This window comes from Myxine glutinosa, chromosome 11, assembly GCF_964187855.1.
Source record: "Myxine glutinosa chromosome 11, kmMyxGlut1.1, whole genome shotgun sequence".
Classification (NCBI taxonomy): domain Eukaryota; kingdom Metazoa; phylum Chordata; class Myxini; order Myxiniformes; family Myxinidae; genus Myxine; species Myxine glutinosa.
The window spans coordinates 18,596,347-18,618,676 of NC_136271.1; the positions used below are offsets into that span (position 1 = coordinate 18,596,347).

The 22,330-nt window shown below is 41.1% G+C and overlaps 1 protein-coding gene across 6 annotated transcripts in view; it reads right to left on the bottom strand.

Annotated features, from left to right (window-relative positions):
* Positions 1–22,330, bottom strand: part of LOC137413098 (myomesin-1) — a 185,748-nt gene that overhangs the window by 19,218 nt on the left and 144,200 nt on the right. For all 6 annotated transcript variants that reach the window (XM_078786457.1, XM_078786461.1, XM_078786460.1 and 3 more), the window contains 10 exons: positions 17,680–17,824; positions 17,371–17,430; positions 17,007–17,074; positions 16,641–16,754; positions 11,767–11,854; positions 9,955–9,993; positions 2,805–2,910; positions 926–1,089; positions 493–529; positions 320–342 (listed from right to left, as the gene is read on the bottom strand). In XM_078786457.1, coding sequence (XP_078642583.1) covers positions 320–342; positions 493–529; positions 926–1,089; positions 2,805–2,910; positions 9,955–9,993; positions 11,767–11,854; positions 16,641–16,754; positions 17,007–17,074; positions 17,371–17,430; positions 17,680–17,824 — 844 coding nt within the window. The remainder of the gene's footprint in view (positions 1–319; positions 343–492; positions 530–925; positions 1,090–2,804; positions 2,911–9,954; positions 9,994–11,766; positions 11,855–16,640; positions 16,755–17,006; positions 17,075–17,370; positions 17,431–17,679; positions 17,825–22,330) is intronic.

Consider the following 22,330-nt stretch of genomic DNA (forward strand, 5'->3'; position numbering starts at 1 on the left):
TTGAAAAGTTTACGGTGAAACTTTAAAGACATTTTCATGAAAGAGCCTTTAATGAAAGAGTAACGGTATTGCCCATGCTAACCACCTTTCCTCCTCCCCCAAAAAATAAAGCAAGAATCATACAAAGTACATTTTCCCATTTCCCCACAAATATTCTGACATCAGCATTTGTACTTTGCTTTACTACAAACTATAGTCGTTACACAATAATGCAATGCTGTTAAAATAATTTCCAATTACTTTCATTTTCTCCATTCCCCGCTCAAAATTGTAAACTCTCGACGGTCGAATGTGATACGATTTAGCAAAGGAAGCTTACTTGTGTCTGCAATTGCTGCCTCCCTGCAAAAAAAGAAAAAAACACAGCATGTTTAATGATACTACAGGTTCATTATATCTGCTCAATGATGGAAACAACCAAAATTAAATGCTGAATGCATGTTCGATGCCACAAATGCGCATGCAAGGTTCTCAAGAGGGTGCTCTTCATACTTGAGTCTCCGGTAATCTTCAAAAGCTTCATCGAATTCTGCACAACAATGGAAATAATAGAAAATAAATAAATAAAACACAGTGGAGTGAAATTGAAAAATATATCCTCAAATTACCTTTTCAACAAATGTTTCTGAGTTAGCACATATTGCACCAGCGGTGCAACATAAAACGATTTTACTGCGGTTACAGAACAGTCTCTGTTTCACGGAACTACAAAAGTAATTTCTTTGCAATTTGTTATGCAGGTCCCCTGGGGGAAAGAAATAATTCGGGAGGGGATGGGGAGTTGCAAAATAATTCGGGTCACACTAAAAATGAGCGTAAGTCATGAGGAAGAATAATATTTTTTATGGGCTGGAGACCTTTGCAGAACTCTGTACGGGTAGATTTAATCAATGGAGTTAAGTAAGACCCTGGGATTGTATCTTACCTTGGCCAGTGAAGTCAAGGTATAATTTGTGCTTCTCTTCACCATCAAACATTTCCAGGATATACTTGCCCATGTCCTTTTTTTCTGGCTCTGTCAGTTGCAGCCATATTTGACCTCCTGACTCACCCATGTGGTATTTTTCAGAGCTGACCATCTTGTTATCACTGTGTAAGGAAGATACCCACATGACAGAAAACATGGACCAAGTTAAAAGCAAAACGTGGTGCTGTAAATAGTTTAAAAGCTTAACAGTCGACAGCATTGAATGGTTACCACTCCCATGATATATGACAAAATAATTGCAATAAAGTATACATAATATATATATATATATATGAGGGCGAGTCAATAAGTAACCTTAAAATGGTGATATCAATTCGAGAATGTAATGTGTGGAGGTCCAGACGACATATGTTATATCTATGGGTAAGAGTCAGGTTTTGCCTGTTTTATCTCTGGCAACATTAAGCGCATGATGTCAGTAGTGCAGTTCCAAGATGGCGGCTCCCTTAGAAGCATGCACCAGGGAGGAGCAACGTTCTGTCATCCGTTTCTTGGGAAGAGAGTGCGTGAATCCCAATGAAATCCTTCGTAAAATTAAGACGCAATATGGTAACACATCTTTATCGCTGCAGCAGGTGTACGAATGGGACAGGAAGTTTAAAAGTGGAGTGTTCAGTGTGGCAGACGCTGCTCGCTCGGGCTGGCATCACACAGCCGACACACCAGAAACGCCAGAAAAGAACACCAGAAAAGTTGCTTTCTTACAGCGTGTAGTGACTGGGGATGAAAGCTGGGTTCACTACCTTCAGCCAGAAACAAAGAGGGCAAGCAAAGAGTTGCGCCATTCAACTTCACCGAAGCCCAAAAAATTCTACACACAGCCGTCTGCTGGAAAAGTGATGCTGACGCTCTTCTGGGATAGCAGAGGCCCACTTCTAGAGCATTACATGCCCAGAGGGACCACAGTCACCAGTGCATCATACTGAGACATCCTTAAAAATCATCTGAAACCAGCAAACAGATCAAAACTTCGTGGACTACTCACTACAGGTGTTTTTCTGCAGTATGACAATGCTCGGCCCCATACTGCCCACGCTGCAGCTGCAACAATCGAGGACCTGCATTTTGAGTGTCTTCCTCATCCACCCTATTCGCCACACCTCACCCCTTTGGATTACTACATCTTTGGGCCACTCAAAGAGGTGCTTGGTGGAACCACTTTCCGATCGACAAAGAGGTCCAAGAGGCGGTGCACGAATCGCTACACAAGCAGCCAAAATATTTTTAGCTGCGACGAGCAGCTCTATGAGAGGACCACGTTGTTGTTGTTGTTGTTGTTGTTGTTGTTGGGGTGCCTTTTTGAATAGCGCATGCGCATACACTCGGACGTGCATTGGTATGAGGTAAGAACATATTGCAATGGATATCCTCATCATTTTACTCGTCACAGCTGGTGACCACACTGTGGTCATTTTTCTCTTGTTTTTCTAGAAGAATCCAGGCCTACGTAAAGCGCTAATGCATTGAACGCAATGGAGATTCTGTTAAAAAATAACAGTTGTTACGAATGTACATGAAATAAACAAGTTTTAAGGTTACTTATTGACTGCCCCTCTTTTATATATAATTTTTGTTGGTGTTTTTCGATCATTAAAATTTTATTACTTTGTAGTTAATTTTGAAAAAAAACGATAAGATTTCATTTGTGCACTTTCCTTCCCACCCAGTCAATGTATTCATCCATTTTGCTCGAGCATCACTCCTTTTAAGAGCACAGACTTGTCATTTGATCCAGTCCTACTCTATGTGTTTGAATAAACACCTTGTGGTGTGAAAGGTGTGACAGAAATGGTGTGGTTGTGTTAAATTAACGTACTTGTGGAACCAAGTGTACTTCAGTTCATCGATATAGTGTTTCAGATTCGAAAACACTTTTATTCCGTCTGCTGAACTCTTCACTTGCAGTGGAGAAGCCGATAAAGCTGCAGGAGGAAGAAGAATGCATTGGAGGAAAGGGACATATGGAATATGGATGTGGCACGAAAAACGAAATGTCTGAGATGTCCAAGTAGAGAGAAAATAGCCAGCATTATGTGGATAAATTCCACTTATTAACCTTACACGGACAATATGACCCGTTTTCAAAGCATTTTACATTCCTTTTGATACGTGTGTGTGTGTGTGAATAAAATTGTTTGAAAGTCATATGACATAAATCTGACCCCATGATAATGAGAAATGTCGCTCAAAAAATTTGAATTTGTGTGTGATGATCAAATCGTGGCCAAAACCAAATGGAGTTTTAAAAAGAATTTCACTCACAACGTTAATCTTATTGATTAAAGACAATACTCCTGCCTAGATGCTTCCCTATGCTAATATTGTTTTATTATCTAATTCTGAATTATCAATTCTGGAAGCGTACCAAACAATTTATACAATAAAGTCTTAATCATCAGATCCGGCATTCAGTAGTCAAGGCCTGCAGTAATATGGTGTGTGTGCTTTTTTTGTACACATAGTCGAGGCTCGTGGAAGAGTTAGTACACTTAATGGATTGGGACATAAAAGGACAAAAGGAACAGTGGAAGATGGAGAGGGGAAAAACTGGAAATTTGGAAGGAGGGGGCTTGAGGTTGGTTGGTTGTAAGATGGGGAAATCGGCAGGGTGGGGGGAGGGATTAACGAGGGTAGAGAATATCATGGTTCTCAATTGGGGACGATCTGAGATGGTGGTGAACAGCTGTCTTGAAGACTGGAGCGAAGAATGAGATTGAAGAGAATGTGGAAGTTGGTTCCACAAAAAAGAGAAACAATGGAGGTGAGCAAGTGGTCCTGGATTTAGGTAGTTTCAGCAGAATGGAGTTCAAGGTGGCATGTGTGTGCCCTGCACAAATCTGGTGGGGACAAAGCACAGAAAGAGCAGACAGTGCAAGACCAGAAAGGAGGTGGTCGAAGACTGAGACTAGTCGACTACCGATCGATCTGCAATGCGAAAGTGATGGGCTCATCGACTCAGCTTCAGAGTAAGAGATTCCAATGTTCATTATTTAGCACAAGGCCCCCATTTGATAACATACAAGGCTCTTATCTATAGCTCAATGGAGTATTGCTTTTTCTTATGGACTGGTTCCCCAGCATCACAATTGTCTCTCTCTTGGAATCTGTTGCATCTAAAGCTCTGAACATTAATGGAAGCTCCTGTAATGAGGCCTAAGTACAAGGCATGTTGCCATCACATCACAGACAGGTCGGAGGCCTCTGTTTTTGTTGTTTTACCACTTCTTCTCCAGTCTCGTTCCCTCTGCTCTCTCAGCCGTCTGTCACTAGTCTGCAACTCCAGGACACAGACAATTACAGTAACCGCTTCCTGGTTAAACTCCCAAAGTACAGGAGCACGACACATCTCCACTCTTTTATTCCTCATGAGTCGTGTCTCCCGTTTGTGGAGCTGACTTCCGGAGGTGGTGCAACCCCCCTCTTCCAAACCATAACTTTTTTCCCTCCATTAATCCTACCTAACACAAATCCCTTACTCACAAATGTAGTTGCTAATTCCAGTACAGAACAAGCGGTCTGCGTTGGCAACACAAGATTATAAAAAGATGAGAATAAAATGCAGTTATCCACAGTAAAAAGATCGAAAATGCTCACTTTCTGCCTTTATCAGAGCAAAACATATTTTGGTTCCATGAAGAGGAAAGCCCAAAAAGTCAGCACCTTGTGATATTTTATGATGGATAACTTTAAACATTTTATTTTCATCTTTTTATTCTATTACTTGGAAGTGATTGTGTCTTTCCTCCCCTCCTCTCTCTCCTCTTTTCCTGTTCGTTCAATTCCCTTTCTTGTTGTGTCAAATTGTGGCCCACTTTTACCTTTTTACCTTTTTACCCTCTATCACCTCATTGTTCCATGAACCTAGAGCTTGCAAAAACTCGAATGGCACTCTGACGGATTTGCCTCTACACACATTATTACCACATTATACATACTTGTACCGAGTTTGCTTTAAATCCCTTCAGATCTTCTCAAGTATCACATTTTTACCTGACATGACCTCTGAACCTCGTCCTTTGATGCCGAAATCGAATCAGCTTGTCTTTGCATCATAATATGTACTTATACCAAGTTTGGTCAAAATCCCATCACTGGGTCAAAAGTTAGCGTGGAAACAGAATTTTTACCTAATGGGACCTTCGACCTCTTGACCCCATAAACTCATCCGTTTATCTTTACATCATAGTACGTACTTGATCTAAGTTTGATTTAAATCCCTTCAGCCGTTCGTGGTAACAAAAAGCTATCACAGATGCAGACGCACAGACGGACGGACAGACAACACGAAAACACAATGCCTGGCGGTGAAAGCAGAAACAAGAACCACCTTTAGAGGCCATTTTTCCCCGCAGAGCAGGGGTTGGCCTTTTTTGGGCACTGTGTTCCCCTTTTTGAAGCAATCTTTTATGGACCGGATGCCCATCCTGCCGCCAACCTTGTTAGTCGCCTCTTGCGACACACAGGGAATTACCAGTGAACTGGTACTCAATTTGCCAACCTCGGAAAGATGACAGGCTGAGTCAACCCCGCTGGTGTTAATTCAGCGATTGACCGGGATTCGAACCCTGGATCCCTAGGATCCCAAGCCGCACCCTAGCCGCGAAGCCAACACTAGGCTTGCCTGGCGGTGGAGACACAAAAATGTGATTCACCACAAGTATCAATGTAATTATCAATTTATTTTGGTTCGCAGCTTATCACTGATAAGCCCGAAGTGGAGATCGGTTTCTGAGGTTTGGGACATGGAATGTAGGGACAATGACAGGGAGATCAGGAGAAGTGGTGGAAGTATTGGTCAGAAGAAGAGTGGACATATGTTGTGTGCAAGAGACGAGATGGAAGGGAAGTGGTGTGAGAATGGTGAAGGGTAGGCAGGGACAGAAATACAAGTTTGTGTGGCAAGGGTGCCCGGAGGGCGTGAATGGTGTTGGTGTCCTGTTTTCTGAGGAGTTTGTAGACAGTGTGGTGAGTGTAACTAGAGTGAGTGATAGGTTGATGATGGTGAAAATGATGATTGGAAAGCTCTTGGTGAACGTCATCTCGGGATATGCTCCGCAGGTTGGTCGGAGCGATGAAGAGAAGGACAAGTTCTGGTGTGCGATAGAGAAGCTGATGGAAAACGTGAAAGATGAGGCAGTTGTTGTGGTAGGAGGAGACCTAAATGGACATGTGGGAAAGAGTATGGACGGTTTTGAGGGAGTTCATGGGGGTTACGGATATGGTATGAGAAATGGAGAAGGTGAAAGTATTTTGGAGTTTGCTGATGGAGCTGATTTGTTGATTTGTAATACTCAGTTCCAGAAAGAGGATAACAACAAGATAACAAGCTACACGTCAGGTGGGTCGACGACAACCGTTCACTACCTGATGGTGCCGTAGGCGAGATAGGGGGCACCTCCAGGACACAAAGGTGATCCCGGGGGAGGAGGTTGTTTCACAGCACCACTTGGTTGTCTGCGACATAAGGGTGAAAGGTGCAAGGAGAGCTCGGCAGGTGAAGTACCAACCGAGAATGAAGGTGTGGAGGTTGAAAGAGGTGACAGTAAGGGAGGCATTAAAAGAGAGGCTGAGTAGGGTCGAGGATGATGTGGTTGAGCTTGAATGTGGTTGGATGTCAATGAACGATAGTCTGTTGGGAGCTGTTGGTGAGGTATGTGGATGGACAAAAGGACCACCGAGGCACTCGGAAACATGGTGGTGGGATGATGAAGTTGGAAAGAGGATTGACGAGAAGAGGAAGAAGTTCAAGGAGTGGCAGAAGGCGAAGGGTACGGGAGCAGAAAAAGCAGAGCATGAAAGTTATAAGGCAGCCAAGAAGGCTGCAAAGAAAGAGGTAGCAAAGGCGCAGGAGGCATGTAGGAAATGTTCGGAGAACGCTTGGATTCGGAAGAGGGTCAGAGAGCGGTATTCAGGATTGCAAAGCAGATAGCGAAAGAGAGGTGTGATGTGATGGGGGTGAGTTGCTTGAAGGATGAAGTCAAAGTGGGACAAATCGTTGTGGACCCAGATGGAATTAAAGGAAGATGGAAAAGATATATGGAAATGCTGTTGAATACAGAGAATAAATGGGATGGCAACATAGAGAGTAACCCACTTTTAGGACCGGCAGAGAAGATAACTGAGAAGGAAGTTGAGGAAGCGATAAAAGCAATGAAGAGTAGAAAAGCGGGAGGGCTGACGGGAGTTGTGGGAGATACGTTGAAGGCAGCAGGAAGTTGGGGTGTGAAGGGAATCACAGAGATCTGTTATGTGGCGGTGAAAGAAGGCCGCATTCCAGTGGGTTGGGAACTGAGTACCCTCGTCCCTCTATACAAGGGGAAAGGTGACCCTCTGGAGTGTGGCTCGTACCGAGCGATAAAGTTATTGGAGCATGGAATGAAGGTATTGGAAAGGGTGTTGGAGAGGATGATAAGGCTTAACGTGAAGATCGACGAAATGCAATTTGGATTTATGCCAGGAAGAGGAATGACAGACGTGCTCTTTATTGTGAGGCAGTTGCAGGAGAAGTACATGGAGAAGAGAAAGAAGTTGTTTCTTGGGTTTGTTGATCTGGAGAAAGCATCCGATAGGGTTCCACGTGAAGTATTGACATGGGCATTGAGGAAGTTAGAAGTGGAGGAATGGTTGATCAGAGTAGTGATGGCAATGTACAAAAGAGCGCGCACAGCTGTAAGGACGAAGGACGGGAACAGTGGTGAGTTTGAGGTGAAGGTGGGAGTGCACAAGGGGTCAGTACTAAGTCCACTACTATTTGTAGCTGTGATGGAGGTGCTGGCTCAGAACGTAAAGGAGGGTTTACCGTGGGAGTTGTTGTATGCAGATGATCTGGTGTTGATTGCGGAAAGTATGGATGGACTGAAGGAAAAGATGAACAAGTGGAAGGAATGTATGGAGACAAAAGGTCTGAAGGTGAATATGGGAAAGACGAAGGTGATGGCAAATGGTAAAGCATGTGGTGAGGTGGAAAGAACTGGGAAGTGGCCCTGTGCTGTGTGCAGGAAGGGTGTCGGAGTGAACTCCATTCAATGTACAATGTGCACTGAGTGGGTTCATCAAAAATGTAGTGGTCTGAGAGGGTCATTAACCAGTGTGGCAGCTACATTCAAATGTAAGGTGTACACAGAGGGAGCTGCAGATGGAGGAAATGTTGAGTTGAATCTTGGAGACGGCGTGAAGCTGGAAGGTGTGAAAACATTTTGCTACCTCGGAGACATGCTGAATGGAGAAGGTGGATCAGACTCGGCAACGGTTGCTGGAGTGAGATGTGCATGGAAGAAGTTTCGGGAACTGAGTGGCATGCTGATGAGGAGGGGAGTGTCGTTGAAGCTGAAGGGAAAGGTGTATGCTGCATGTGTGAGAAGTGTTATGATTTTTGGGAGCGAGACATGGGTCATGAATGTAGAGCAGCAACGAAGGCTGGAAAGGGTGGAAATGCGAATGGTTCGGTGGATGTGCGGAGTATCGTTGAGAGAGAGGAAGACAAATGATGAATTGCGAAAGATGATGGGAATAGAGCCTGTGATTGATGCTGTGAAGAGGAAAAGGTTGAGTTGGTTTGGTCATGTGTTGAGGAAGGATGAAAGTGACTGGTTAAGAGTGATGGAAATTAATGTAGAAGGAAGTAGAGGATGGGGAAGACCGAGAAAGACTTGGCTAAAGATGGTGGAAGAAGAAATGCGGGCAAGGGGGTTAACAAGGAGAGATGCAGAAAATAGAGCAAAATGGAGAAGATTGTCATGGGGACCGCAAGGCTAACCCTCGCTCTCGCAGGGAAAATGGCCTTAAAATGCCTGTTGTTGTTTGTGTTGCAGCTTATCACTGAATATTGCTAACTAGTGACTTTAACTCTTTGTACAGTTGGGTTTATTTTAAAGAAACAACGAGAAAAACATTTAATATTGCAATTCTAGTTTTGTGCTCTTTGAGAGCCATTTCTAAAGAAAACAAAACTAAGCTCATGGCTGTCTCTCACTTTCCAAAAATGTAATATGCACTGTTGTATCATTCAAATATAGATCAGCTTACAAATGATACTGGGTGTCTGGTTAAAGAACTACCTCATGCCATGAGTGACAGAGATGAATGGAAGAAACGTGTCATGCAATGCCGAGCTAGCTCGACGCAGTAGTAGTATCATTCAAATAAGATGGTACGCATGCGCGTTTTCTCGTACCAGTGTTGCTTGAGCGGTGAGGACTCTTCACTGGTACCCAGAGGTTGGAGGTTAAAATCCGGCTGAAGGCGGCAGTGTTAATGATTCCCATGTACCATACTATGTTACAGAGTCAGAAGATTGGTGCTTCCAAAGCAGGTTGTTGACAAGTGTTACACTGGGTGGTTTGCCATTCCCTTCCCAGCAGTAATTTGGCAGGAATGTGTAATTTGTTCAGGGTGCCGGCGATAGCTCGCCGACTATTTGTGAAGGACACCGTGGGATCTTTAACGTCCACCAACTAATGCCGGAAGACAGGACGCCCAGTTTAACGTCCATCCGAGGGATGACACACACATTGATGAATCACTCTGCTTGTGAAAAACGGGTTGACAGGTTATAGCGGGGTCGGGATTCAAACAGCTTAAATCGAGTGTGCGTACCTCTAGGGCCAAGGCCATCTTGCCAGTCTACAGCAGTATTAATGATCAGTATTATCAGAGCTCAGCTCAGATGAATTATCCATGATGTTACTGGATTGTCTGTAAATCCCAAGCTGGCTCAGTCATGACCTTTAGACAGGAAGGACTTTCCCTGCTCTGTCTAGTCTTTCTCCATGTGGTGCCCAAATTAAGTTTAGTCATTGGCTCCTAATGCCCAAAGGATAAGTTGACATGGGTACAGAAGAGGCTGTTTATGAAAAGTGCACAACCACAATCCCCCTTAAACTAAAATAAAAAGAAAAGTGAAAAGGATGCAGGAATGGGATGTGTGTGTCCACACAATACGAGTTTGCATGGATGATTATACTCACCACATGCTTTGCACAGGGCATGCACAACTTCATCCATTACTAGAACGACAAGGAGGACAGTAGTAAGGAATTTGGTCTTGTGACAAATCATTTCAATATCAAATATCACGGAGTGAGAAATAAATTATGAGGAATTTAAGAAAATACAGGCAAATCCTTAGGAAACAATGAAGAAATTATTAGAATTATTACAGTAGTAAGGAATTTGTTAAACATTTATTAACAAATTTGTAGTCATTCTTCAAATAGAAATTGAAAATAATATAAATAATAGAAATAGAAAATAATTTCTATAATAGAAAATAGAAATAGAAATTTGTAGTGTTTGTAAACATTCATTGTCGTTTACAGTTAAACAATTAAGAAATTATTAGGAATTTAATTACAGTAGTAAGGAATTTGTTAAACATTTATTCACAAATTTGTCGTAATTCTACAAATAGAAATTGAAAATAATATAAATAATAGAAATAGAAAATAATTTCTATAATAGAAAATAGAAATAGAAATTTGTAGTAATTTGTAGTGTTTGTAAACATTTATTGTCATTTACAGTTAAACAATGAAGAAATTATTAGGAATTATTACAGTAGTAAGGAATTTGTTAAACATTTATTAACAAATTTGTCATAATTCTACAAATAGAAATTGAAAATAATATAAATAATAGAAATAGAAAATAATTTCTATAATAGAAAATAGAAATAGAAATTTGTAGTAATTTGGAGTAATTCTTTGTCGTAATTTGTAGTGTTTGTAAACATTTATTGTCGTTTACAGTTAAACAATTAAGAAATTATTAGGAATTATTACAGTAGTAAGGAATTTGTTAAACATTTATTCACAAATTTGTAGTAATTCTACAAATAGAAATTGAAAATAATAGAAATAATAGAAATAGAAAAAAATTTCTATAAAAGAAAATAGAAATAGAAATTTGTAGTAATTTGTAGTGTTTGTAAACATTTATTGTCATTTACAGTTAAACAATTAAGAAATTATTAGGAATTTTATTACAGTAGTAAGGAATTTGTTAAACATTTATTCACAAATTTGTAGTAATTCTACAAATAGAAATTGAAAATAATAGAAATAATAGAAATAGAAAAAAAATTCTATAATAGAAAATAGAAATAGAAATTTGTAGTAATTTGTCGTGTTTGTAAACATTTATTGTCGTTTACAGTTAAACAAATAAGAAATTATTAGGAATTATTACAGTTGTGAGGAATTTGGTCTTGTGACAATAAATCATTTCAATGTCAAATGTCACGGAGTGAGAAAGAAATTATTTCCATTTAAAAACAGTGCAAGTCTACTACCTTGTTGTACACAAAAGGCCACCTGTGCAGTCCTCGGGGGTGAGCTTAGCACCGTATACGCCAGGGTTCATATTATGAAGTTGCAATTGAATGTCAGAATCGAGAATGACAACAATGAAAAGATGGAAAATGCATTAACAACGACAGACTGACAGAATCTACAAATGGAAAGAGACAAGGACACACAGGTAGACTCAGAGTGATGGAAGAAAAGGTCAACACTAGAGGGATATAAGAGACCAGGTGTGGTGGGAAGGGAAGAAAATAAAATGAACAAAAACCGTGTGGTTCTGTATTTTCTCATTCACTCAGCCAATCATCGCACGACTAAAAATTCAACTTTCTTCTGCCATTCGTTCTCATATCCTGATCTCCAACCTGATCACATGGTCATGCTTTCCTTGGAAGTGGTGCTGAGAATTATTCTCCATCAGTGCATAAGCACCATTGTAAGCATTCATACTTTTGTTAGCCATCATTTTAAGTTTACCTTTTCCAGAAAGTTCCTGCACGCTCGTGTCCCTTCCTCGATCATCAACCACTTCCAGCTTGTACATTCCAGCATCCTTTTTCGAAAACTTCAGGAGAAGGCATGCACATGGTCAAATAATGCATTCCACCTGGAATCTTATAAAACCTTAATAAACGGGACAACATACAAGGTTGCGGATTATGGAAAATTGAAGGCAAACATGTTTTTTTTTAAAGTAGAAAATGTTACTAAATGTTACTGAAAATGTTATTATTTCTTGCTAAATGAAAACGAAGTTATAGATTCTTATTCTTATTCTTCCGTATGTAGCACAAGGCTGCACGGTACCATCAATACCTGGAGTTGACGCTCAAGCCGCTGATGCGATGCTCCTTGTATGTTAGGGCAGGAATTTCGAATTTGTTCAAGTTCACAATAGTTCATCAATGGCGATCAATCAATCAAACATCATCAATATCAATTTCAATCAATCAATCAATGAAATCAATCAATCAATCAATTGATCAATCATGAATATGGCAGGAAAATGGCGATAGTTCACCTACTCTTCTGAAATGACAGCATGGGATCTTTAATGTCCACCAACTTATACTGGCAGATGAGATGCCCAGTTAAATCGAGGGATGACACACATTGATGAATCACTGAGTCTGTGAGACGCCAAGATGACAATTTGTATCCGGGCCGAGATTTGAACCCAGGCTAGATGGCTCAAAGGTGAGCGTGAATACCTCGAGGCCACCCTTGGTACCTCTGCTGAAGATCAACCCTTGGTACTTGCATCACGCCAAAGGTGGACTGGAGGTTATGTTTTCACCCCTGTCTATTTGTCTGTTTGTGAACAGGATATCCCAAAAAGTTATGGACGAATTTGGACGAACTTTGGTGGAGAGTGTGGGTGCATGACACAGACGAAATGATAAAATTATGGTGAAGATCCAAATCCGGATCTGTATATGACATCTTTAAAAAAAATTCACCATTGAATTATAGGGCCAAAAGTTATATGAATGAATGAAATGAATGATCGTTTTTAAGGCCATTTTTCCCCGCTAGAACGGGGGTTAGCCTTGCGGGCCCCATGACCTCATCTTCTGATGACCCCCATGACCCATTTTTGAGGCAATGTTTTTATGGCGAGATGCCCTTCCTGACGCCAACCCTTATTCACCTCTTATACGCGCAGGGATACGGGATACGGTGTACCTATTCTAATTTGGGGTATGCACCGGGATCTATCATCCCAGCAAGCTGGTACTCAATTTTCTGACCTCGGAGGGATGACAGGCTGGGTAAACACCCTGGAGTTAATTCAGTGATCAACCGGGATTCAAACTCAGGATCCTAGGATCCCAAGCCTGCACCCTAACCGCTAAGCCAACACCAGGCTCACTATATAGAGCATGATATTTCAAAAAGTTGTGGACGAATTATGACAAAACTAGGTGGATGAGTTGTTTAGGTGACAATAACAAGCCGATTCGATTTTGCTTCACATATGGATCCAGATCCGACCTATTAGTTGGATACAACACTGTTCAGCCTGGCGAAGGCTTGTGCTCGACTGAGTGTCGTTCTGGTTTTACAGATGTTTCCTTCTCTGTTACTTGACGCAATCTGTTATTGCTGCTAGTCGCACCATCATCTCGAAATGGCGTGCACATCGGTTTGGTGTGAAACTGCACGGAATGAAATGAAGCACCTAATGCACCCAAAGTAGTGCTTTTAGTCGCCTTCAAATTGTCAGGAAGAGATTCCATTGTTTAATGATAAGTTTAGTAACATATGGAAGGGTCAGACATTTGCCGGGTCATGCAGATTAAAAAAAAAAAATCTAAATGCAATAAAGATTGTTTAATTTGTAGTGTTAATAAGCAATTGCAGCTGAATGGGAGAAAGTAAAAGAGGAAAGAAACAAGAGGGTAGGAATAAAGAAGATTGAGGAAGAAAGAGAGGAGTTATAAAGAAAGCTGCAGTAAGCTAAAAATCACTTCATTTCACCCAATGTGGTCCCACAAGAGGCCGCAGTGTTTTCCAGGGAGGGACAGTGAAAAATTGGTTAATTATAAACCACAATTACACAAGCGAAATATCGTTAAACCTTCATGATCTCGGTGGTAATGTACGAGTAAATAAAGAGGGTTTGCGTCACACTGCAATACCATGGTGACACTAAGGTAGATGTCTGTGTCGCAAATGGCGTCGGAAGTAGCAAATGACAATACTTCAATTTTAGCAAATCCCACTTTGCCAAAAGCATAGGAAGTTCGGTCTCTTGTGACTTCTAGAGGTATTTCAGAAGGTAAATCGTCGCGCATTCTGACCATTTCAGGTCTCTTATTGAGTCTACACATGCGGCCTTGTGTGTCATCCACATGAAGCAATTTGAAAGCAGGACTTTTTCATTTCGTCGGTCAAGATTGCTTACAGTTTTTTTTTCTCCAAGTTTTGTTTTTGTTTCTTCTTGCCTCAGCACTCCTCTTCACAAGTTATTTCAGCAACACCATGAACTCTTACATCACGAGAACACATTATAGGAGTTAATTCACTGTGTAAGCACAGCACAATGTGTGTGGCAAAAACAATCGACTTAGGGTTCGGTTAGGCTTCGAAAAAACAACTTCAACTTGCTGACATCAGTCTATGGGATTGTGAAAATAACGAGCAGTTCCTCTTGAGAGCTGTCTGTCGTGGCCGGATGGCCTAGTGGAACACACACTTTCCTCTAAGTTGTCAAGCCTGGGTTGGAATCTTGACCCAAATACAAACTGTCATCACGGTATATCACAGGCAGGGCGCTTCAACAATGTGAGTACCATCCCTCGGATGGCGACCGGTAAGTGGGTGGCCCATCTGCCCGAATTAGTTGGTGGATATTTAAGATCCCATGGTGTCCTTCACGAAGAGTAGGCGAGCACCCTGAACAAATTCCAAATTCCTACTCTAACTTACAGGAGCCTGGTGTTGCCTTAGCGGTTAGGGTGCCAGCTTGGGATACCTAGGATCCTGGGTTCAAATCCTGGTCGATCGCTGAATTAACGCCAGGGGGGTTGATTCAGCCTGCCATCCTTCTGAGGTCGGCAAATTGAGTACCAGTTCACTGGTAATTCCCTGTGAGTCGCAAAAAGGCGACTAACAGGGTTAGCGGCAGGAAGAGCATCCGGCTGTAAAACATTGCTTCAAAAAGGGGACCACGGTGCCCGAAAAAGGCCAACCCCCACTCTGTGGGGGAAAAATGGCCTCTAAAGGTGGTCCTACTCTAACTTACAGGACGTACTGCATCAGTGGCACATTCAGCCAATGATGCTACCCCACAGCCTTGGACTGCATACGAATTGAGAAGAAGAGCTGCCCATTGTTCAAGAGGCAGTCCGTATCATATAATAATTAGTTATAATAATTACTAGTTTGTGTACATTTAATATCCCATGGTGTACTTCACGAAGAGTAGGCGAGCACGCTGAACAAATTCCTACTCTAACTTACACGAGTCTGGTGTTGGCTTAGCGGTTAGGGTGCCGGCTTGGGATCCGAGGATCCTGGGTTCGAATCCTGGTCGATCTCTGAATTAACGCCAGGGGGGTTGACTCAGCCTGTCATCCTTCCGAGGTCGGAAAATTGAGTACCAGTTCATTGGTAATTCCCTGTGTGTAGCAAGAGGCGACTAACAGGGTTGGTGGCAGGAAGAGCATCCGGCTGTAAAACATTGCTTCAAAAAGGGGGCCACGGTGCCTGAAAAAGGCCAACCCCCGCTCTGTGGGGGAAAAATCGCCTCTAAAAGTGTTTCTACTCTAACTTACAGGACTGCATCAGTGGCACAGCCACACATTCAGCCAATGATGCTACCCCACAGCCTTGGACTGCATACGAATGGAAAAGAAGAGCTGCCCATTGTTCAAGAGGCAGTCCGTATCATATAATAATTACTGTTGCTATGCAAGCTTGCACCTTGTGACTAATATCTTGTGAGATATCGTGATTAATAAGCTTGTGATGTAAAATGAATGTAAAATTAATCACAAATTTTACTCCTGAAGGATCGTGTCAATCTGCGTCGACAGGTAAACTAACGAACGGGTGTGGGAAGTGAGAAACTGATGTTTCGGGTGTTAACCCTCCATCAAAGCAAAAGAGGGTAAACATCAGCTTCTCCTGTTTTCCCAAAGCAGTTAGCATACCCCAATCAATGTTCTACTAATTTCATCAAATGCACTAAGCTGGATATGGTTTGTTTGTTAGCCCGGCCAATGCGCAGCAGGAGACACGGTGTTTTGCAATCACTTTTGTGTGTGTGTATGTGTGTTTGTGTCTGTCCGGGCCTTAACTTTTTTACCATTTGAGTTTTGTCATCAAATTTTCAACAAAGCTTTATTATGATAATATGGAGAAGGCAAATTAATAATTTGGTCAAAAGGTCAAAGGTCAGCATCACCTAAAATCATTAATTTTCATCCAATTGACCTGAAATTTCAATTTATCATTTGAGTTTTGCCATCAAATTTTCACCAAAGCTTTATTATGATAATATGGAGAAGGCAAATTAATAATTTGGTCAAAAGGTCAAAGGTCAGCATCAACTAAAATCATCAATTTTCATCCAATTGACATGAAATTTTAAGAATTTGCATAATGGGTCACAGAATAGGTTGACCAATCAAAAGCTAAAAGCTGATTTTTTTTTTAGATCTAAAGCTCAAAGGTCAAGGCTTCATAAAATCATCAATTTTCATTATTCTTTTTTTTTTAACTTTTCGTTATTTTGTGTATATGGAAGAAGAAGAAGACGTCTGATTACAAACGGATGCGGACGGCTTTGTATTTTCAGATGCTTTCTAGTTCATTATGTTTTTAAGTGCCATTATACTCCTTACCTCAGCCATAAGCAAGGAACAAACTCCATCCTTCATCTCATGCTTTGCTTCTGCCATGATATTCTTTTCGTCCTTGTACCATATCACATTTGTTTCCTTCTTCAAGTTTGCAACCTGAACGGGAGACGAGCATTCGCTGCATTCATCATCATGTGCAAAAATGGCAGAATATGCCCTGTTTCTCCATTTAATCTTTATTACTCACAACATACATTCCATTTTACACCATTTCTGCACAACTCCACCACATCAGTCCCCCACTCTTAACTTCTCCTTAACAAATTAATTTGCATATGTAATATGGAGACGACCCCAAATTGAAAGCACTAAACTACAGTTTACGTATGAAATTCCAGTAGCACATACCTTGCTTAGTAACTCCACACAGCATTGTTCCGTCACACTCCAGCTGAGATACTCGATGAAATGTGGACCTGAAAAGTAAACATTCAGACATGTCGATTGCTCGGCTGGTCAATCGGTGTTCCCATATTGTGAATTATTGCCCGGTAAATAGTGACGCGATGTCAGGCAATTTTCTGCCTTTCAAACAATGAACTCGGACCTCAAGAAATGTTCGAATACTCTGGAAAGTTTCCAGGAGAGCCTTAAATCCACACAACGAGAAGTCCATTTGCTTTGAGGCCTGGTCTGCAGCGTGGGCCGAAATCACTAAAAGCGGAGTCATAAGAAATGCCAGAAAGTTAAAGAGAGCTGTCGATGCACTGACCTTGTTTTCTCAGCCATTCTTTCCTCTGATTCTCGGCATCCTTGAGGAGTTCTTTGAATGCTGTTTGAAACAAATAGTGTGAGATATTCTTTTTCTAAACTATTGGATGACAAATTCAGACTCACTTTGCATTGTTTCTCTTTGGAAAGGGGGTGGCGTGGGTTGTTTGTTCAAATTGCCATCTCAATATGGTTTAAAACTTTTTCTATCACAACAAGTTGCACATATGCTTTCACAAGGCCATCATTTGAAGTTGTTCCCAAATATAAACCCATTATTTAAGCTTCACTACACTCGATGTGCACTCACCGTCTCCAATGAGGACTAAACTCGATTGTGCTGATGCCAGGCCGTCATGCAGCTGTACCGTGTATGTTCCTTCATCTTCTGGAGTTAAGGAGTCCATGAAAACCTCAATTACGCCATTGGCCTTATCAATATGCACCTGATACTTCTGCAGATAAAAACACGCAGGAGAGATTTGGGACACCAAAGTATTGTCCTCAAAATAGTCATATCCCATGCATGTCTCCAGCCAGTTCAATATATGTATATATATATATGTTTTGCATTTTCGCTATTCATATAGCGATTAACTAAAATCAGCTATTTCCCATAACAATTAACTAAAATACAGGAAATATTTTCCAGCACTGCCTATGTAAAGTCTTAATAAATCACAAATTATACAATTTAACGAGGAAGAATAATACGAAATAATGGAGGAAAGCAAGTACAATATTTATTTACACACAAATAAAATACGCCCTCATTTTTGCTAATGTGTAGACCTCAAACATCTGAGGTCTCAGCTCCAAACTGAAAGATCACTCAATCCCGACATTATTTCCTTGCCGATAAACCAGACATCATTTGTTTAACAGAATCCTTCCTCCCACATGATGTCCCTGACTCCTTAGAGTTACTCCCTGCCAATTGTCTCCTCCGATTTGATCAACCTGAGCCCTGTCCTGGCAACTGAGTCGCATTGGACAGGAATAACTTCAATCTCACTCTCTGTGTATTTTATTGCACCTTCCAAACTCCAGGAGTAAACTTGACAAAAACGAGTTACAAAATTGTACATTTTATTCATTTGTGTTCTCCATATTGTCATTACTAGGGCATGCCCGTACTATATCTATATCTAAAATTATATCCCCCCCCTCTATTTACATGAAATGGTTTGGTCCAAAGCGAACGGCTTGCGAGTGGTGACAATCCCCCCCCTCTATTTACATGCAATGGTTTGGTCCAAAGCGAACGGCTTCCGGAGTTTGGTAAAGAAATCGCCATCGCGTGCACAAACGCGCAGGAAAGCGAATGAATCGCAAATTCGTTTTTATTAGTTGTAAAACATAGTTTAACGCCAACATAGTTTGCAAACGTGAAATAAATGAATACGCTCTCAAATGTGCCATCCGAGGCAGAGTGTGCCCGCCACGTTCAGCACACGCGATCGTTCGCTGCTCTCTGATTGGTTGAATCGTTTTTTGGACATAGCTCGGTAAGTAATTGTCCGATTAATATGAAACCTTGAAAAGGCACATCCTCGGGTCCCCAGCAATATACCTGGCAAGTTAAAAGTATATCGGACCCGTGGTTGTCGAGAAACAGCGGTCACAGACAAACAAACGTACAGACAGACAGACAGAGATTACTGGAATTATAGATAGATAAAGGTTTGTTGAAGATTTGATGACAAAAGCACAAATGGTAAAAATGTTATGGCCTGGAAAGACACACTGAAGCTCAATAGCAAATAAATAAAGAAAGAAAACACGAAAGCAATTAAAAAGATGGTTTGTCTCGCACAAAAAATATTTTTAATTTTGTTCGACTGTCAGGTAGGCAGACAAAGTGAAAAAAAAAGATCTCACTTCTCTCTGCGCATGCGTGATTGAGACAAATTCAGAGCCAAGGCATTGACCGATTTTTTTGATTGAAAAATTTTTGATATAATTTTTCGATTTTTTATTTATAATGTCGAACTGTTTCGATTTATTTGCGGTTTCGACGATTTATTTGCGGAAAACCGCAAAAGAGCGTCACCATGCCTAGATCAAAAGAGATTATTTATTAATTTTTTGGGGGATTTTTGATTGATTTTTTTGATTTTTTGATTTAATTTTTTCGATTTTTTTTTTGATTGAAAACCAACGATTTTTTTGGAATGAAAAGTCTAAGCATGTGTGAGAGCTAACACATAACCAGAAAACATAAAACATAATAAAGGGAGCGAGAGACAATGTGCGGGTGGGGGGGGGGGAGGGGAGAGGAAAGCACACAAGCACAACGAGAGTAGAGAACAGGGACATCGGTAGATCTGTGAAGAAAGCTGGGGATGGGGGGGGTTTAGGGGGAGGGTACGCAGTATAAAACAACTGGACACTACTCGGATTATCAGGAGGGTAAATCGGGATTTGAAAAAACTGGTTTCCTATTCATTGAAAAGTGGTGAAAAAGGTTTCCAATTCGTGCTCCAATTCGTGTTCAAAATACGTATAACGTTAAATTTAAATTATACTGTTCCCTTGATCATAAACTGACGTTTGTAGATGGACGGACATAAAGACAGACAGACAGACAGACATGAAGCAATTGCTTAACCCGGCTTTTTGCTTTGCTTGCACAGGTAATAAACGGCATTTTAAAAGCCTTGAAATGTGAATGAATGAATGAATGAATGATCGTTTTAAGGCCATTTTCCCCACTAGAGCGGGGGTTAGCCTTGCGGGCCCCATGACAATCATGGTTCCCTGTTTGAGGCAATGTTTTTATGGCCGGATGCCCTTCCTGACGCCAACCCTTGGCCGCCTCCTACGATGCGCAGGGATACGGTGTACCTATTCTAAACCGGGGTACACACCGGGTGAAAGAAATGTCTTTGCGATTACAAGAGGCAAATCTGTTATACTTTGATTATTAAAAGTTGAGGTTTGACACAAAACAAAGCAATAAAAAAGGGCATTGCCAACTGTGAGAATCGATTAAAAGCAAAACGTTGCCTCGGGTAAGTTAATTAGGTAATTGGAAAATGCATCAAAAAAAGTTAAACAAATAGTGTAGTTGTTGTTGAAGGTTAAGTTGGTCAGTTTAAATTGAAATCTGAATAAAATACATGATATGAATTCAAAATTCCCGTGATGGACTTTAAGTCTCATCTTTTATCCTTCTACCTCAAATTTATACACCATGATCTCCAGTCACGTGAAAAAGTAAGTACACCCGATGTAAAGTTTTGACTTTTTCAACATATTTCAACATACAGCTATTTGATCTTCATTTCAACAATATTGATAGATAAAGGTGATATAATATAACAAATATCATGAAACATTTACATTTTGTAGCCCATTGTATAATTTAAATAAACATAAATGCAAATTTCACATGTGGAAAAAGTAAGTACACCCCTACATTTATCACTACAAATACCTAAAATTAGAATCAGGTGCACCAGCTGAGGTGCAAATGATTAGAACATCGTTAGAGAGGATCTTGGAGGAACCTGTCTTCTTTAAACCTGACATTTAGTTTGGTTTGCTCTTTGTTGTTGAAGTGTGCGGCGTCACCATGCCTAGATCAAAAGAGCTCTCTGAGGCCTTCAGAAAGAAGGTTATAGATGCCTACGAGTCTGGGAAGGGATTTAAAAAGATCTCCAAACAATTTGAAATCAATCATTCGACTGTCCAGAAGATCATCTACAAGTGGAGAAGATTCCAAACAACTGCCAACTTGTTCAGGCCTGGCCGCCCGAGCAAGTTCAGCCTGAGAGCAGACCGCAAGATGCTGAAAGAAGTCTCAAAGAACCCCAGAATATCATCACGGGACCTACAGGTAGCTCTTGCCACTGTTGAAGTCAAAGTGCACGAGTCTACCATTAGAAAGAGGCTGCACAAATTTGATCTACATGGGAGGTGTGCCAGAAGGAAACCTTTGCTGTCCAGAAAGAACATCAGGGCAAGACTAAGTTTGCCAATGAACACATAGGCAAAGACCAGCACTTCTAGAACAATGTGCTCTGGGCAGACGAGTCAAAGGTAGAGCTATTTGGCCACAGTACCAGAAGACGTGTTTGGCGAAAACTAAAGACAGCATTTGACCACAACAACCTGATACCAACTGTAAAGCATGGTGGTGGAAATATTATGGTTTGGGGCAGCTTTGCTGCATCAGGGCCTGGGCAGCTCACCATCATAGAATCCACTATGAATTCTTCATTGTACCAGAGGGTGCTTGAGGATAATGTGAGGTCATCTGTCAGAAAGTTGAAGCTCAACCAAAAGGCGAAGGTGAACCTTGCAACATGACAATGACCCTAAACATACCAGTAAATCCACCAAGGAATGGCTGAAAAGAAAGAAATGGAGGGTTCTGGAATGGCCAAGTCAAAGCCCGGATCTAAATCCCATCGAGATGTTGTGGGGGGATTTGAAACGAGCTGTGCATGCAAGAAACCCCTCAAACATCGCACAGCTGAAAGGATTCTGCATGGAGGAGTGAGCAAAAATTTCTCCCAGTCGATGTCAGAGACTGGTAGACAGTTATAAGAAACGCCTACTTGAGGTCGTTTCTGCCAAAGGGGGCAATACCACCTATTAGAGCCAAGGGTGTACTTACTTTTTCCACATGCGAAATTTGCATTTATGTTTATTTAAATTATACAATGGACTACAAAATGTAAATGTTTCATGATATTTGTTATATTATATCACCTTTATCTCTCAATATTGTTGAAATGAAGATCAAATAGCTGTATGTTGAAATATGTTGAAAAAGTCAAAACTTTACATGGGGTGTACTTACTTTTTCACGTGACTGTATGCGATGCAACATTAACAGAGACCATTAAAAATCCATCATTTCTCCCTTTTGGGCTCATTAGTTAAAAGATGTTTCTGTTCCACATGCGATAAGCATATTTAATTTGAATTTGTCATGTACGAGTATTATGGGG